This window comes from Carassius auratus, chromosome 40 (genome assembly GCF_003368295.1).
Source record: "Carassius auratus strain Wakin chromosome 40, ASM336829v1, whole genome shotgun sequence".
Classification (NCBI taxonomy): Eukaryota; Metazoa; Chordata; class Actinopteri; order Cypriniformes; family Cyprinidae; genus Carassius; species Carassius auratus.
Genome location: NC_039282.1, coordinates 18,201,870 through 18,221,495, shown reverse-complemented (window position 1 = coordinate 18,221,495; position 19,626 = coordinate 18,201,870). Strand labels below are relative to the sequence as shown.

The 19,626-nt window shown below is 37.5% G+C and overlaps 1 protein-coding gene and 1 long non-coding RNA gene across 3 annotated transcripts; one reads left to right on the top strand and one right to left on the bottom strand.

The window, feature by feature from the left end:
- Positions 1 to 364: 364 nt before the first annotated feature.
- LOC113059037 (uncharacterized) lies at positions 365 to 15,139 on the bottom strand. Of its 2 annotated transcripts, none has more exons than XR_003278052.1 (3): positions 15,020 to 15,139; positions 14,617 to 14,704; positions 365 to 561 (listed from the first exon to the last, which is right to left on the bottom strand). It is a non-coding gene; the product is annotated as an uncharacterized LOC113059037 (long non-coding RNA). The 2 variants fall into 2 exon arrangements; XR_003278053.1 differs by lacking the exon at positions 365 to 561 and adding an exon at positions 2,587 to 2,941.
- On the top strand, positions 12,317 to 19,569 carry LOC113059036 (osteocrin-like). Its single transcript, XM_026227273.1, has 5 exons — positions 12,317 to 12,532; positions 14,570 to 14,668; positions 15,052 to 15,272; positions 18,901 to 19,016; positions 19,153 to 19,569. The coding sequence occupies exons 2-4, from the start codon at positions 14,570 to 14,572 to the stop codon at positions 18,983 to 18,985; spliced, it is 405 nt and encodes a 134-aa protein (XP_026083058.1). The 5' UTR covers positions 12,317 to 12,532; the 3' UTR covers positions 18,986 to 19,016; positions 19,153 to 19,569.
- Positions 19,570 to 19,626: the final 57 nt, after the last annotated feature.

Sequence of the window (19,626 nt, the reverse complement as noted above, 5' to 3'; positions counted from 1 at the left end):
TTTTATGCATCGTTTATTTTTTAGTTGTTGCTTAAAGTCACTGTGTCATCTTAGAATTAAGTTGATATAAATACTTTATTCAAGGTTGCATACAGTCCTAAAGATTTTTAAAAAATTATAATGATGCCATAACCATATTTGGTTCTCCAAATAACTTTTCAATGAGAGTTCTTATAAGAATCAATATTTTCATGGTGTGAAAAACATTTTGTTGAATGGAAAGGCTCCATGTATGTTAATGGTTCTTTGTGGATCCATTGATATAATTAAAGAACCTTTTATTTTTGAAAGTGTATTTTGTGACAAAACTGCCATATTGGCTTCAGGATCCCTATATGTCATGAGCGATGAACTGTTTCAACTTTAAAGAATAACCTTTTCACCCTAATGGGGAGGACTTGCACCACTTCTGAGGTTTGTTTATTGAGGTTAACCTTTTAGCAACCCTTGCCATTTGAGCAACTTGTTGAAGAGTCTGTTTTTCCTGAATGGTCATACACACCGTCTTGGGACGTCAGCAGTTGGGATGATCTCCCATCTATCTGATCTCCAGGAGTGTCTCTGAGACATAATGACAGAGAAATCCTTCAGTCAGACAATATGACACGACATAAAAGATTTTAGACTGCATTGAAAGTGTTAGAGAAAACATGATCACATAATTGATAGCTTGCAAATCCCACACACTTGTACTGATCACTGAACATTAGAGAAAAACAAATGATGCAGAAAGTGTCTTGACAGGGGGAGGATGACAGTTTAACTGTCTCATCGTTCTAATCTTCCAACAGCATCCTTCTTGGCTCAGTCTGATTCCCTTTCTCTTGCTTCTCCATCGTTTTCGAAGCTCTGAATCCTCTGAATATTTGTCTTGAGTGTAAATGCTATGCTGCTGAACTGGAACTGAGGTTTCACACATGGCATTCACAGTCACCGGACAGTTAATGAAAGGTAAATGACAAGTGCTTTTGAACAACAATTACTCTATAATTCTGTATGACTCCACCCTGATGTTTGACATGTAAAGCTAATTCTCAAGTGTTATGTTACATTGTCTATGGATCATATATTTCTTTGATTTGATGGCATAACAGAATAATGTTTTGAGATGCAGAAGCACAAAGCACAGGGTTAATGTTTTGTAAAGTTGTCTAAATGATCTAAAAGGTTCTACATTTAATAGACTTCCAGGGGTCTTAATCATCTTTTCTAACCGTAGGTTTTTTTTATTTTAATTTTTTTATAACACTCTTTAATATTAAGTTTATGGCATCACTGCAAACACACCCTTTCTGAAATCTTATTTTTGGTATTTTCCTATAATCAAATTAAAGTTTATTTTAATTTATTTATATATTTATATTCTTAAAAAAAAATTACAGCTCAGTCTGAATGGATAAAACCATTTATCCTTTAAGATTTTTCTTGAAAGCTGAGGTTATCCTCCCTGTTGAAACTTCCTGTTACCTACCCTTTCAAAGGTTTCAGGTCAGTATTTTCTTTATCTCACCAAGGCTGTATTTATTTTTTCAAATATACTGCGGTAAAACAGTAATATTGTTAAATATTATTAAAAATTTAAAATAACTGTTTTCAGTTTTATAAATAATTAAATGTAATTTATTCCTGTGATGACAAAACTGAATTTGGAGCAGCTTAACTCCGGTCTTCAGTGTCATCCTGCTCAATATTTTGTGAAAACAGAGATAATTATTTTTTAAGATAATTTTTCATTATTTATTATTATTATTGTACATTTAATGCATGCTTGCTGAATAAGTTAATTAAAAAAGGCAAACTTTTAAAAGGCTGTGTAAACACATACAATTAATAATATAATCAAAGAATGACTAAATGCTTTGCATTAATGTTTGTGCATTTACTGTATGTGCGTTATGTGTGTTACTAGTAGACTATTCTGCTTTAACGACCTCAGGTGACCTCACTTTATATTCATAGTGCATCTGTGTGTGTCTGTTGGAGTGTTTTTGTGACACAACATCAGAACTCTGTATAATGACATGGGTATGACACAGGTATTAAAATGAGACGGTGACTAATGAGGACATAACCCATGTCCCCATTTTTCAAAATGCTTATAAACCATACAGAATGAATTTTTTTTTTTTTTTTTTGAGAAAGTAAAAATGCACAACGTTTCCTGTGAGGGTTAGGTGTATGGTTGGTGTAGGGCCAATATACGGTTTGTACAGTATAAAAACCATTACGGCATCGACCCCAGCTGCACCTCCATTAGCCCAAGACCCAAAACCAGGCCAAATCTCAAAAATCCCTCGTCCAATTGAAGACTTAAGCACCTTCACGCTGTTCATGTCCTCAAGTCTGTCATGATAAGTCCTAGATCACAACATCTTCAAAACAAAACAATCAGGCCTAAAACTGCAATAGTAACACCTTAAATTAGATAATTTGTGAGGCAGAATAGTCTCTAAAGTATTTCAGAATATTTTATACAATTATAGTGGCTCAATCTGTGTTATTGTTTCAACTTGATTAAAAAGCCAGAAACATTGTTTTTGGTAGACGTCCGGGTCCTAAATTAAATTCAGGGGGTTCCGTGTAAATGTATTGTTACTCTTGTTATATAGACAAACCTGGACAATAATATGTTCATGTTGTGTACTAGAATTTGAACCTTGTGCGTGCGTCTTGGATGCCAAGTGTGCCAGATTTAAAAGGGTTAGATCTGGACAGGGGCCAAGTCTGAAGGGGTGACATGAGAAAGAGAAGGACTCAGAGGAGGAAAAAGAACCAATCCAGAAATTACAAGCCTTTTACAAACCTGATGGGAAACGTTCCCGACACCTGCACGCGTGCACACACACACATACACATACACACACATAACATGAATGAAATGCCATTATGATATGCAGGTGATATGTCTCCATCTGCTGGTGGAAAGTTCTGCATCAACACCCTGACAAAACAAGAAAATAAAACACCTTCAGAAATGTCAGCTGAAATTAGTAGCCTACACGTTATATTATATCAGTAGACTATGTTATCATATATTAGCATAGAAAGAGAGTAGCCTACATGGCGACACAATCTAAACCCCCTAATTTAACTCCTATTCTCGAAGACTGGGGTGTCGATTTTTTTTAACACAAATGTGATATGTATGTTTCAGAAGAACAAATTAGCAGAAAACTACATAAAATAAACAATGAGTCGCTTTTTCCTGAGTACGCATAGCAATAGCACAATATGATCTCAATCGGTGGTTGACTTAATAAAAACACTTTTTATTGTGGGTTTGTTCACTTATTATGTGGAATGTATATTTAAAAAAGTGTTTCTTTTAAAAACCTTTGGATATTTGACTTTTGCTACAATAATTTACACATTTCGACAAATTTAAATCCTCTTAGCAGGCTAACTAGGCTATTTTTGTAACCAATAGAGGACGCCAAAAGCCATTTTCTAAACTGAAATGTGAATGAAATGCATTGTGTTTAGGCTATACTTTACGAACCTAAATGCCTCACAGTGATTTGTAATAAATATAGCACTTTAGGACATGAAGGACATTCATTCTGATTTACAAAACCATTTTCTTTATTTTTGTGCTCAAAAGTTGAAAAGAACAGCATTTATGTGGAATATAATTTTTTTGTAACATCATACATGTGTTTACTGTCACTTTTGATTAAATCAATGCACCCTTGCTGGATAAAAGTAGTATTTTTTCTTTTAAAATCTTATTTACCCCAGACTCTTAGTATCAGTATATAGTATCAATATCAGTTTCCACAAAATATCAAGCAGCACAACTGTTTTCAACACTGATGATAATATGAAATGTTTCTGAGCACAATTCAGCATATTATAATGATTTCTAAAAGTAAGAGATCATTTTGAGTGCTGTATCTGTAATTAAATAAGCATCACTTATTTATTTATTTTTGTTATATGATGCCATAATCTAATAGCTGTACCTAATACCTCAAAATCATATTGATTTTTAAAACCTCTGTTATCAAATGCAACCATAATCTGTCTGGATTATAACCTTTACTTTAATCAGCACTAGTCCTTTATCTTCACATCTTGTGAGAAACTTTATTTATTTCTCTTCTCTCTCAGGCCTGCCGTCGATCATGTGCACATCTTTATCCTGTAACCCTACTCAAAATTCCCCTCACACATGATGAGTTATCTGATTGGCTCTACAGCCACACACTGTGGTCCATCAGTGTTTTTGAGGAGCCCTAGTGGGTTTCTGGGAAAGAGGAAGCATTACTGTTTTTCTTGTCAGCCGATGTTTACTCAACAATGAGTGCAATCACACGGCTCAATGGCTTGACGAACCTCAGGACCCTGACTGCACCTTGAGCTCCCTCTCTTTCTCATTCCTGGGTCACTCTAGGAAATTGTGCCTTTTAAACATTAAGTCAGATAATATTTTATTTATTTATTCAAAATATTGAAAAAAATGAATACTGAGAAATTTGAAAGAAATTAACACTTTTAGTCAATAGGGCATGTATGGAATTTACCAAAAGTGACAGTAAAGACATTTATGTTATAAAAGATTTCTACTTCAAATAAATGCTGTTTTATATCAATCAAAGAATCCTGAAAAAAAGTATAATGGTTTCCACAAAATATGAAGCAGCTCAAATTGTTTTCAACATTGATGATAAGAAATATTTCTTGAGAACCAACTCAGAATATTAGAGTGATTTCTGAAGGATCATGTGACATTGAAGACTGGAGTAATGATGCTGAAAATTCAGCTTTGAATCACAGAAATATATTGCATTTAAATATATAATATCTCACAATTTATTTTTGATATTAAGCGAGCTTAAGAGACATTTCAAAAACAAAAATAAATAAACAATCCTACCAACCTCAAATAGTGTATTCATATTTATTTATCTGTACAAATACATTGTGAGTTTGGCATCAGCTAATCGTTATAATCATTTATACCCATATTTATGCAAAGGACAAAAATGGTACACATTTAGTTGAACAATCCTCAGATATTTCCATCCTCTTTCACTCCTTTCTACACCCTTTGACTGCCTTCACTCCATCCTTACCTCTCTCTGTGTGTCTTTCTCTCAGTCAGAGCTGTAACCCGAGGCACTGCTCTGGCTTTGGTTCCCCTCAGAATAAATGTGGGGAAACTTTAGATTTGGCCCTCTGGTGAGAGCGTAACCCCAATTTCCTCCCAGAGAAGCAGAGAGCTGGAGTGGGGAGGTGGGTGGATGGGAAGTTTACCTTAAACTGGGGTAACCACTGCCCGTTTCCAGGGTGACGAGTGTCATCATCATTTCTCTCATTCAGTTTCTCTCTGTGAGGTGGACTCAGTCCCCAGTGGTTTGGAGCAAGTGATTATGAGTTCAGATTGGGGAAAAGTGTGTCACGATAATCGCTTGCTTATTTTTCCATTTCTGGCAATGACATATGGCTTCACTCTCACTTTGTCTGTTCTTCTGAAAGGCTGTACTATTATTGAGACTGCCACCACACTTATCCTTCATTCTGTTTCTTCTTTTTTTATTTTGCTTTCTGTCCTTTATAACTGTTAGCAAGGCATGCATCAGTATTAGTATTCCTCCTAACACCAAGTATGTTTAATGAATAATCAATGCTAGTGTGTGTTATTATTTTTAAGCATCTCAGTCTCTACATCAACTGGTTTCAGTCAATGCAATCTATAATTTCCGTGCATACAGGTGCATCTCAATAAAGTAATTAAACTCAAATTGTGAAACTTGTGTATTAAATAAATTCAATGCACACTGACTGAAGTAGTTTAAGTCTTTGGTTATTTTAATTGTGATTATTTTGGCTCACATTTCACAAAAACCCACCAATTCACTATCTCAACCAATTAGAATATGGTGACATGCCAATCAGCTAATCAACTCAAAACACCTGCAAAGGTTTCCTGAGCCTTCAGAATGGTTTCTCAGTTTGGTTCACTAGGCTACACAATCATGGAAGACTGTTGACCTGACAGTTTTCCAGAAGACAATCATTGACACCCTTCACAAGGAGGGTAAGCCACAAATATTCATTGCCAAAGAAGCTGGCTGTTCACAGAGTGCTGTATCCAAGCATTTTAACAGAAAGTTGAGTGGAAGGAAAAAGTGTGGAAAAAAGAGATGCACAACCAACCGAGAGAACCGCCTTATGAGGATTGTCAAGCAAAATCAATTCATGAATTTGAGTGAACTTTACAAGGAAAGGGTTGAGCTGGGGTCAAGGCATCAAGAGCCACCACACACAGACGTGTCCAGGAATTTGGCTATAGTTGTCGTATTCCTCTTGTTAAGCCTCTCCTGAACCACAGACAACATCAGAGGTGTCTTGCCTGAGCTAAGGAGAAGAAGAACTGGACTGTTGCCCAGTGGTCCAAAGTCCTCTTTTCAGATGAGAGCCAGTTTTGTATTTCATCTGGAAACCAAGGTTCTGGAGTCTGGTGGAAGGTTGGAGAAGCTCATAGCCCGCGTTTTTTGAAGTCAAGTGTTAAGTTTCCACAGTCTGTGATGATTTGGGGTTCAATGTCATCTGCTGGTGTTGGTCACTGCACCCGTTTACCAAGAAATTTTGGAGCAATTCATGCTTCTTTCTGCTGACCAGCTTTTAAAGATGCTGATTTCTTTTCCCAGCAGGATTTGGCACCTGCCCACACTGCCAAAAGCACCAAAAGTTGGTTAAATGACCATGGTGTTGGTGTGCTTGGCTGGCCAGCAAACTCACCAGACCTGAACCCCAAAGAGAATTTATGAGCTATTGACCAAAAATGCAAATGATGAGTTGAAGGCCCCTGTCAAAGAAACCTGGCCTTCCATGCCACATTTTCAGTGTCTTCAGTGTCACATGATCTTTCATAAATAATTCTAATATGCTGATTTGCTGCTCAAGACACTTTTACTATTATTTTCAATGATGAAAACAGTTGTGCTGCAAACAATTCATTTTTATTTATTATCATTTGTAACATTATACAGTAAATGCCTTTACTGCCAACTTTTGATCAATTTAATACATCTTTGCTTAATCGAAGTCATCTCCTAAAAAAAATAATGGTAGTCTATTTTAACACATTTAACCTTGACACTGATAATAAAAAAAAATATGCACAGTTTCTTTTTTTTTCACTTCCTATGCTCCTGGACTCTTTAACCTCGTTTCAAGTTTAATCTAGCTTGTATTGTCTTTTATCTTGTGTAGTTTTGTTAATGGTTTTTGAGGAGGAGGTCATAATGCAATAATGGGCAACCTTTCCAACCGGTTTTGTTCTTCTGTCCATGACCCTTACAGACCAGACCTGCGTGCCAGCAGTTGAGCACCATTGCTCTACAGAATGACGTTTCTTAAGCTTAAGCTTCGGACAGGTGCACAGAATCCTGCAGCCGGCCAAATGACAAGTCCCATCATACAAAGGTATTAAGTGGAGAGTGGGAATTTCTCTGCTTCTCAGGGTCTTCTCACACAAAAATGGAAAAACACACACATGGTTTTTCTCTCAGTGGCTAAAACAACAGCCTGAGAAAACTATCTCGCTGTATCTGCAGACTGAAAAAAAGAGCCTTCTTTCTCTCATTTTCTGCACCCTTTTTCTTCTTCTGTCCGGACTTCTCATCCGATCAGGTTTCCTTCCCAGAGTCACTCGGCACAGCTGCGCGCTTCTTTTAATCCTTTCGCGCACACACCGCTATCATCTGTATTTTAAAAGATCACCAAGAAAACAGAGCATTTTTAAGAGAGAATCCCATTGATGCATTCCAGGATTTTTGAAAACACCAACTGAAATCAAGGAAAAAAAATATCTGTGATTGTAAACACATGGGCGGAATTACCATAGAAACTAGCTAGCTGCATTAGCACTAACATCCTGTCAGTTGCCACAATTACAGTGAACTTTACAAGAAATTTGCCTCAAAAGTGACTCAAATATACCACCGAGACCTTTCTTAAAGGTTGCTACAGAGTGCATCCAAAAGACAAGCTCTTAATAGTTTTTAAAGCTGAGGTTATGTTCGAATGAGTGTGTCCGGCTAGGCTATCAAGCATAGCACATAAAACATAATGACCCTACCTGCAGGAAACTAAATATAGATGGTGTTTTGATTACGTGAAAATTGACATTTTAAAGGAGATTAGGATCAGACCACTAAAACAACACAGCAAAGAGCTGGGAGGCAGAAGCTGGGAGATGTAGCCACCTTTACATGCTCAGCGTAGCACGTAACATGCTCACTTTTTCCAGCTCGGGCTACCGTGAGTGTGTTTGTGTGCGGGAACATCACTCCGGTGACCAGTTTGGATACTCTTAGCCTTCCTTTCACGCGAACACTAAGTGGTTGACCCCATGACCCCCGTCTCCTTGGAGCACACGGAAGTCCTTTCTTTGCTACAGCAGTTGGGATGGATGACATCATCGGAGAGGGTCCCATTAATGACTAGCAGGGGGATTGGCTGTTTTTTCCGACATTATTCTGACATTACCTGAACATTATTGTTGTATTAGTAGGGTCATTATTAGGCCAGGTGTGTTTTCACAGTGAGCAAACCCTTCGTGGCTCTGAATGGACACTATGTAGGCCAAGTATGAGATGGGACAGGGTGCCGCTTTGCCAGCATCAGAGTCTTCTCACACGCACATGTCCCATGAATGTACAAAAGTCAAACTGAGTTCACAAATGCAACATCTTCGAAACGGCGATACATAATGTGCATTTGTGCACAGACACCAGTATTCATTTTTACAAATTTATTTTTACTTTAGTCGTTATTTTTATGTATAGATGAACATATCCCTTGTCATATTAATTCATTTTAATCTAACTAAAATAAAAATTCATTTCAGTTCAATAAAATTACATTTTCTTTTGATAATAAAGTGATAAAATAAAACGAATATTCAAACATTTTATATTCAGTACTGACCAATTATGAAAATTGTAGAGTCACACTGAAGGCATCAAGGTCTATTTGAGCAAGAAGGAGAGTGATGGGGTGCTGCGCCAGATGACCTGGACTCCACAGTCACCGGACCTGAACCCAATCGAGATGGTTTAGGGGTGAGCTGGACCGCAGACAGAAGGCAAAAGGGCCAACAAGTGCTAAGCATCTCTCGGGGAACTCCTTTAAGACTGTTGGAAGACCATTTCAGGTGACTACCTCTTGAAGCTCATCAAGAGAATGCCAAGAGTGTGCAAAGCAGTAATCAAAGCAAAAGGTGGCTACTTTGAAGAACCTAGAATATGACATATTTTCAGTTGTTTCACACTCTTTTGTTATGTATATAATTCCATATATAATTCCACGTGTTAATTCATAGTTTGCTGCCTTCAGTGTGAATCTACAATTTTCATAGTCATGAAAATAAAGAAAACTCTTTGAATGAGAAGGTGTGTCCAAACTTTTGGTCTGTACTGTATATTACTTTAAACATTAACATTTAAAAAAGTTCCTGACTTCATTGGATATATAAAACATATTTTCTAGATCATGCTGTATTATTTGTTCTTGTCATATTTTGGCCAACAGTATGTTTTATTAACATTTTTCCTTATGGTCCATCTCCTCTTCATTTTTGGTGACACATAATGTACATTTATTCATCTACCGTACTCCAGTATTAATATTTATATATAAGCTTTTATTTTACTTTTTTTATACAAAAAATAATTATTTTAATTATGTGAAAGTGCAAAGTTAAAATGAATATTTAAACATTTTATTTATTATGCAAAATCCTGACTTGATTATGAATAATATCATATATTTCAAAATGTTTCATTATGGGCCATTGGGCCATTGCATTGCATTTTCACTATTGGTGACACAAAATGTATAAGTATGCCAGTATTCATTTTTGTACATTGTTGTTGTTTAATATACATTTAAAAATCCTTCATATTTAGTTGGTGTTTTATCATATATTATTTTAGTACATTTTAGTTAGTAAGAAAAATGTAACCAAATATTAAAACATTATCTATATGAAGCTAAACATATAAAAGTAACAAACTCCTCACTTTATTGTCTATGTTTGATTATAGATTTTGTTATATGACCATCATTTTGGGATCATTGTTCAGATCTTGAGATGTAGACTGATGTATGCTTGTGTATGTTGGTGCACCCGAGAATTATCTTATTTAGCGTACTTTCAAAACTCCCAAAATCACTTGGACTCTCATGCGACGCCTGGATCACTGTGAAAGCTATCATGTTCAAGAGAGCATGGGGATCCTGAAAGCTCGGGCCAGACATGACAGTCTTCCTCTTTTAAAAGAGCATCGTCATGGAGACGCTTCCGACACCACACAGCATTAAATGGCAGAGCCACAAGAGATATTCAGCTGCACACACACACACACAATAGCAAATGCGTGCAATTAAAGAGGTGTTTTTCATTTCACATCCACCTGGATGCAAGAGTCTCAGCGAGAAGCTTGCCAACTGATGGACTTGAAGATAAGCGATCAAAAACAGATTCGATCTCACGCATCTTCATGTCTGATTAAAGTTAAATGGGGTTGTGTTGAGTCTGGTCGCTATACACACAGATCTGGCCTCACCCTAAGGATTTTGGGTAACGGAACACTGCAGATCCACATCTCAATAAGTGTAGAAACAGGTTTCCTCTCTCTTGCTCTCTCGTTTCATCCTGTTTCTTTCTTTCAATTCTTACTCTTCACTTTTCTCATACCATAACAGATTTTGCTCTTCATCTTGTTTTTTTTCTGTATCATGTCCATAAGACTTAGGTTTTAACTAAAGAAAACAAGATAATTCACCCATAAAACAAAAACATATTTACTCACCATAATCCCATTCCAAACCATGACTTTTTATTTACTTCTCTAAAACACAAACTTTTTTAATTCAGTTGGAGACAGGAGCTTTCAAAAGCATTAAAAGCATCATAAAGGTGTTATAAAATGTGTGTGCTAGACATCTAAAGCTGTACAATAGCTTTGTGTTCCAAACAGACCAGATTTAACTTGGTGATCTTTTTCCCTTCTAATGGGCTGAAACCAAATAACTGAATAGTAAGTTTGAAAACTGATACAGTCTGATTTGTGAATTAATTGGTGAATCATTCAGGTTTCACAAACTGGATTAAATGATTAATTGAAAATATATATTTTTAAAAGAATAATTCTTTCACAGATTATAAACATTGCTACTGTTACTTTAATTGGTTCTTCTAGACAGCAATGAAATTAGATGTGCATCAATTGGACACATTTGCTTTAAAGTTGGTATGGAATGAAAACATTTTTTGACCTTGTCCTTTGTAGTAAAAAATACCATAACTTGATCCAGGTTATTATTCTGAGAAAATACCTTTTAATCTCACAAATTTCTTCAGATTTTCAAAAGATATCCGAGTTTGAAGTCCCATACTATCCTCAGTTTTCAAGATTTCAAAGTATACCATCAAAGATTTTTCATCAAATTATACCAAGACCAAATAATCAGAGCTATGTGAACCATTTAAGCTCTGCACTGACTGTATAATGTCAGTTGTTGTGAAAAGACAACTGTTGTCTATTTTTTATTGTCTTATTAACATTTTTGTCTATTTTTACGTCTTCTAAGGAATTGTTGGAACCCCATTGCGCCTCTTAAGCGATGAAAGAGCAATACATTTTTTCTCTGGTAAAGACAAAGACACTGATTATATCAGTACACGCACACATGCACGTCTCCTGGCTTCCCCTCTTTGGTGTCCTCTGATTTTCCAAAACATCTTAGCGAGGGAGAGAGAGAGAGCGAGAGAGGGATCATCGTAGGGTCTCTGTGGAAATTTTGGTGTGGTAGACAGGCCTGCGTGGTCTGCTCTTTATTTAACAGTGGGAGTAAAGAGAGATGAGCTCTGTGTGTGCAGATAAATATAGTGTGAGAACAGGCAGTCTGCTGGGGAACTGTTCACAACCTAACACCACCTAACTTTCTCACTCCAAGAGAAAAGTTGAGTGAATTACAAGATGCAGGTCATCGAGGACCATCAATACACACACTCATGTGGCCAGATACAGTGTAGTTTATACACAAGAGATAGGATTGTATGCCAAAGAGAGATAAACTACCTATAAACCCTGTCCTCCTACACACACACTCTCTCTCTAACCTGTGGAAACACAGAAGGTTCTCAGTTAGAAGCTGACCTTCCGGGAACTTTTGGTTGTGCAAGTGTAAGCCAAGAAAGACGGACAGAAAGAGACAGAAGTGACACGCACATTCAAACGTGTCCAGCTGCTCCCTCGGGTTGCTATTAGTTGGTAATCATAATGAAGATGAGAGAGTTGGGGAGAGCGACTTCAGGGCGAGCCACAGTGGAAAACCTGCAGAAATGATGTCAGAGCAACCGCGACCACCGATTGGAGTGGAGATTCCCGGCGAGAGCCTATAAAACCGGGAAAGACAACAGCAGGAACCAGCAAAGGCAGAGAACGTGAGAAATTCCAGGAACTGCACAGTGTCCATCTGTCCATCCCCGTGTGACTGAAACCGAATCAGATTAAGGGTAAGGAGCCTTGGAGAAAGACCAACCCGCATGTTCCTACAGGGCTGTGTGAGTGTGTGTGTGTGTGTTTGGGTGGAAAGGTGAGCAGACAGGTGTTGGAGATGTATTTGAAGATGTTTGTTAGGAGTCGCAGTTGAATAATGCTGGTTATTGGTCCAGAATCTGCTGTTTGATAAGCAACCGTGAATTTGTTTGAGCTCCAGGGTTACAGATGAGCCAGTATCGGAAACATCCTGTTGATGTTGCATTACTGCAATAGTGACACAGAGGTGTGAAATCATGTCTGGTATCAGAGAACTGTTGAGTGTCTTTGAGAGAGCGAGTTTGTGTGTGTGCAGGGTGTCCAGTGAAGTGTGTGTGGGCAATGGGAGATGACTGGAGTTGTTTATTTTTGGGGACGGAAAATGCTAAAGTTAGCCCATGTTGCTGGACAATGCATTTTCCCAGTCGTGGGGCAGGACAGGGGCTGCATCTCAAATGCCAAGGACGGGACACTCTGGGTCGAATGATAGGTGGAAATGCATTATTGGGCATTTTTGTAAAATAATCTACAATCCTGCAGAAGAGATTCAAAAAAATTTTAGGAGGAATACTGTGGCAGGTGTTCATATTTGGTGCGAAAATTTGTTATACTCGTTTAAAAAAATACAGTGAACAATTAATAAAAGGACAAAACTAAAAATGGGTTATGAAATCCATGGATTAGAGGATTCAAGGTCAGAATTTCACAAATTGTTTTGATATTTGTCTATCTAAGCTATGTTTATCTATATGCTGAAAAAATAATTTATTTAGAAACAATGTTCACTAAAACATTTCTAGCAAACTTCACAATTAATTACAAACACATGGTAAGTAACACTTTAAAGTAGAAATAAATCATATTTTCTTGCATGCTAAAACATACTCTAACAATCTTTATTTTATTTCTAACTTAGAAAAATATTTTTTACAAAGTATCTACATATAGATTTATGCATTTAGCAGACACTGTTAAGCACTATCTATCTATCTATCTATCTATCTATCTATCTATCTATCTATCTATCTATCTATCTATCTATCTATCTATCTGTTAGTTTACCTATTACTATGTGGTAGAGGTTCTTACAAGTCACTGGACTTTGCATTTATTTAATTTATATATAAGTCATTTAAAAATAAATGTTTAAAGGACAGTGTCACAAATATCATGTAATTTCTATAGTTGCAATTTAGCACTTCTCCAGTAAGCGGCAGTCAAAATGTAAGATTCAGTGCAGCATCATAATCTGAATACTGTGGTCAAATATCTAAATAAGTGAAATGGCTAAGACATTGGTCTTCTAATATTATACTTGCTGTTAATAAATTGATCATCACTATAAAACGTTTACTTAAGTGATGCGAAACTACAGTAACACGCAGTCACGCCGTAAGGATGTTTTTGTGTGATTGTGGTTAAGAGTGTGTTTTGGGGACAGACAGGTAGGGGTGCAGGTCAGAGTGTGTGTTTGGGCTGAGTTCATGTGTTTGTGTAGAGGGTGTGTGTTAGAAGCATTCTCACACTCTCACGGCTGCCGGACCGCCCAGTCAGAGTGTATTTTCACAGATGGAGTCTAGATGAATGTAAACACCGCCCTGTATCACAGTAATTCAACACGGTGCTGAAGCTGAAGTGTGTGTGCGTGTGTGTGTGTGTGTGTATGCACGCTCAATTTACAATGCACTGACACAGAGAAATAAAAACTTTAATCATTGTAATCGTTGTAGCATATTAGAATGATTTCTGAAGGATCTGGAGCAATGGCTGCTAAAAATTCAGCTTTACCATCGCAGGATTTTTTTTTTTTTTTTTTTTTTTTAGCCTGTTAAAATAGAAAACAGCTGTTTTAAATTGTACAACTATTTCACAATATTACCGTTTACTGTATATTTGATCAAATAAATTCAGCCTTGCTGAGCATAGGAGACTCAAGTCCCCAAACTTTTTCATAGTTTTATATAATATTGGTTGTCAATAATCACCTTGTTAATTGTCTTTTAATTGTATTGTAGATGATGGGCTGTGGATGTGTGATGCTCTCCGGTCTGCTGACACTGACCTTGTTCCACTGCAGTGCAGAAGGCCTTCACGTACCCCAAGAAAGATCAGAGGTGAGTCCAGGTCTCGCTGATATATAAATATACATACTGTATATGAGAGAGAGAGAGAGAATTAGGTTATATTATTTGTTTTGTGAGGGAAATTCCCCCTGCCTGTCTTCAGAAACACAAAAACAGACTTCATGTAGGTGATGAGACTAACTGGTACAAGTGAGAGATGATAAACTGTCATCAGTCTGAGTGCTCAGTAAATACAGTAGGGATTTCCCTAGAAAGTCTCCCCAGGAGAACGCAAACATCACCTTCTCCTGAACATAAGCTACCTGTCTGACAACTGACCCACGTGGTCACCCAGTCTCCCTGTTTCTCCATGTGAAATAAAACTTTATTATTGTGTCTTACATGATTAGTATTTCCATTTCTTGGTCATCTAGTATGTGGAATCATCTGTTGTGGAGGGCCGCAGTGTCCAGCGAGGCCAAACCGAGCAGAAGACATCAGGAGCCGTGAACGCTAAACTCCTCCTGCACGACCAGCTGGTCCGACTGGAGAACGATGTCATTGAGACCAAGAGGAAACGGAGCTTTCCTGGATCCAACACGCCTCTTGATCGCCTGTCAATCAGCAATATGGATCCCAAAAGCAACAAGCAGAGGTAAGAGACAGGAGTAAAAGGAAACTATCATCTTTTTGTATGGAAACAGAAATAAAAATAATTCCCTCCTTAGACTGCAAAATAATTGAAATAAATAATACAATATTATTTTTATTATTAAAATATTTAATTAATAATAATGAAACCATATTTTACACTTTGTAGTACATTTTTAATTAGATACTTTGGATACCTTATTGGTGTTCTTTAACAATAATTGTTCATACTGTATATGTCATGCATATTGTCTCAAATGAATCATAGCACTGTAAATTTAATTTTTTAAGTCTGAAAATCATACAAAAACACATTTTTTATGTGCTATGATCCCGAACAGATGATGAACCGTAGGTAGCTTTGGCTCGATCATATACAGTTTTTATTGGCAGAAGTCTGTGATGCACAGCTTGATAGCTTTGCGTGAACCTGTTTGTGCTTTTACAGTTCACTAAGTGCAATTAATGTTTTGTCTGTAGCCCACAGTTAAAGTTACTTCTATTTCTTGGGTGGAGTCACTGTGGTGTGGATTGAGGTTTTGTTTGACATAATAAGTGTCTGATGCTGATTTATGGGAATGGACAGTCCAACTGTGCTGCTGATGACTGTACCATCGGACTTCCAGTCAATGATCAAAACTGTTTTATCTCTGTGAATGATTTGATCTCCCTGCTGGACAGAACATGCAGTGTAACTCAGCATGGCCTGAGGCTCCGACAAGGCTCTATCTAAATGATCCTCAGCACTTGATAAGATCAGGACAGAAGCCAAGAACAGCAGCGAAAGCACCACGCCATGCATTATCAAATCTCAACCCCCAAATCTTCTGTTATGAGATACAAATCAAGACATTACTGTAGAACAAATATGGATTTAAGAAAAACCTTTGACTGTAGATAGCAATGCTAACAGTCTATTACTAGTAGTACTGGTAAACTGGAATACTACTTAAAAATACTTAAGTATACACCCACCTTACTAGAAAACCTGTAGGGTGGTGGGGGTGGGGGGTGTCTTGAACCTTATCATGCACGTGACTGATCAAGCCATTTATTCAATACTGTTGAGGATTTTATTCATTTATTTTTTACTTTTTTTTCACTAAGATGAAATGTTACAAAAATATGTTTATTTTGATTCATCACTTTGGAAATGAAAGGTCAAGTTGAGTGCATTGCAAGTCATCCATACTTTGTATATAGTAGGCCTATTTGATTTCACTTAATTGGCTGCTATTGATAACCAGCTAGAAGAATAAGGAAGTGCAGTAAATGGTAAAAATATTTGTGCTACAAACCAGTGTGTTTACAATTATGGCAATACATTAATATCATTTTAGAAATATCAGTTTCTTAGAAATATAAAGTAGCATAACCAGGTGTATTGTACAGATAAAAAAAAAAATGGAAGTGGATGAAACTGGAAGCCTCGCACATTCAAGTAACAAATGGCCATGCCCACTCATGATACTTCCTCTTTTTATCGTTTTTATGGTGGTTGGCAAACCAGCTTTAGGTGCATATACCACCACCTACTGGGATGGAGTCTGGAGCATCGACCTTACATAACATAAATAGTTTCACCTAATCTCATGTTAATCTTGAGTACCTATAGAGTAGTATTGCATCCTTCATGTATCCAAAATGTTTTTAGTTTTATCATTTTTATTTTTTATTTTAAATAAAGCTTTCCGATTCCCTCCGGAAAAAGCCGAGCTCCTGGAGGCGTGCGGGCTATAATACTGATATTTTGTGTTGTTTCCATTAACATGTATTCACTTATGTGCTGATTTCCAACAAAATACAGAAATCTGATGCAATTGTACTTACATGAATTGGGTCTTTTATCACAGGGACGGCTCGTTTTAATAATGTGCAAATCCAGCGTCGACCTGGGCTTGTTTATAAAACATTCGTCACTCAAATGACCAGAACACACAAAGGCACTTGATACACTCCGTTGCTGCCCCAGAAAAACAAACTGCATCCACTGTTCATGTAACGCTGGGTTCTTTGGGAATCTGAACGCGGTAAACTTTCCCTCACATCCAAAAACGCTGTTACTTGGAGACATTCTCGAACAAATCCTATGCAGCGCTGGCGACGATTTCTAGAGGAAGCGCAGTCTCGCTCTCCTTTGGTCAACGTGTGCATGGGCGCACTTTCGCTAGATAAATGCTCATATAAGGAGTTCCACTCTCGTCTATGTCATTAAAGGGGGGGTGAAATGCTCGTTTTCACTCAACATCCTGTTAATCTTGAGTACCTATAGAGTAGTACTGCATCCTTCACAACTCCAAAAAGTATTTAGTTTTATTATATTCATAAGAGAAAGATAGTCTGTACCGATTTTTCCCGGAAAAACACAACCGGCTGGAGGCGTGACGTGTGGGCGGAACTAAAGAATCACGAGCTCCAGTAGGCTTTTGCGTTGAAAGCGTTTGGAAGCTGTGACATTACCGTGAGGAAAAAAACATCCAAAAGAAACCATGGGCAACGAGAGCAGCAGCAGCAACGGCTCGCTCCGAGCAGGGCTCGAACCGGGTCTCGGCATGGGAGGCGGACGCACTAACAAGAAGGCAGAGATATTTCAAGCAGTTTTACCCACCGTCTGCAGGTTCGTTGATGCTATGTACAAATAAACTCCGTCCACTGGTCCCTTAATGCTGTTTTTTGGTAATCTGTGCAGGGTTGTCTTGCCCTGGCAACCAAAAACACACTTCTTTTGTGACATTTCACGACGCTCTCGCTCTGATCAGTGAATGTGTCTGCTCTGCTATAAGGGAGCGCGCGCTCTTCCGGCAGAAGTGCCCTCAGGACCCATATAAGGAAATTCCGCTCCATCTAACGTCACACAGAGCCATACTCGAAAAAAAACTTTCCGAAACTTGTGACAAACCGGAAGGAGTATTTTTGGAACAGAAATACTCCTTCAAACGTACAACTTAATTTTTGAAACTTTGTCCATGTTTAGCATGGGAATCCAACTCTTTAACAGTGTAAAAAACTCAGTATGCATGAAATAGCATTTCAACCCCCTTTAAATCCACAATCGAAAAAAAAAAAAAAATACCGAAACTGGTACCAACCCGGAAGTAAGATTTTCGGCACAGAATTTTTTTTTTTTTTTTTTTTACTTTTGCCATGTTTAGCATGAAAATCCATCTCTTTAACACTGTGAACAACTCTGAATACATGAAACGCCATTGTAACCCCCCCCCCCCCCCTTTAAGGGAAGACTTAAAAAACAAAACAAAAAGCGTCTCCAGTTTTAAATCTTTGCAATATTTCAACAGTATAGGCTTTTATACACTTTTTCAATTGCAATCTTTGTTTAACAACTTCTGAAGTGAAAACTGATTCTGTGAAAAGTGCTTCTGTAAGTTGTAATCTTTCATTATCAAATCCTTTGCACTTTATTGAAACATGTTCAACTGTTTCTGGAAAATCACGTCGAGATTTTTTCCAATCATGTATTCGTGATACTTGCCTTAACTTCGCTTGACTGACCTGTCTTTCCACTCTGTATTATTGTGAAGGAAAAAGGGAAACTGGTAATCCACAATTATGAGTAATCGACTAAGCAGTAATTCTTAATGAAATGGCTGATTACTTTGCGTTATGTCCCACAGGAAGGCCGTTGAGTTGCCAAGGCGACGAGTCAGCAATCCGATTGACCGGATTGGTGTAGGCCGTCTTCCCAGCAGCCGAGGATAGACTCCGCCTCTGACCACGCCCCGATACACAGGTGCGTAAGATTAACGGTAGTCACGGTTATTTATTCTCACCTGTTATGTAAAATGTGTTACAAAATGAAAATATGACGAATATACTGCACATTGTAATCAAAACCACACATATGTTGTTTGTTCTTTGTTCCACAGAGGGTAATATCGAAGGTAGATGATATGCATGATAAGCACACCAGCCAACACATCTCACTAACCAATGAACAATCTCAGCGTCCTCAACACACTTTTAAACATCGCTGCCCCAGAGCTGTTCTTTCTCACTGATTTCTGATTTAGACCCATTCAAACGGTTTATTTCCAGTTCTAACTCATCTTATAAATTCAACGGCTAAACTGTATTGCTTTCATGAAATGAGTTCCGTTTATGATGTCAGAAGCATTAGCCAATCAGAGAGGAATCTGCTCATGGCCTCTTTTACACATCACAATATTTACTCCAGTGCCTCATGACTTCTCGCTTGCTGTAAAATACATAACTAATGTCATGTTCTCACTTTGACCGGAGGCTGTTCAGCCTTGACAATAAAACAAATGAAAATCTATGATCTGTCTGTGTTATTTGAACTTATGTGAGCTGGAAAAATATTTGCAGAATAAATGAGATTT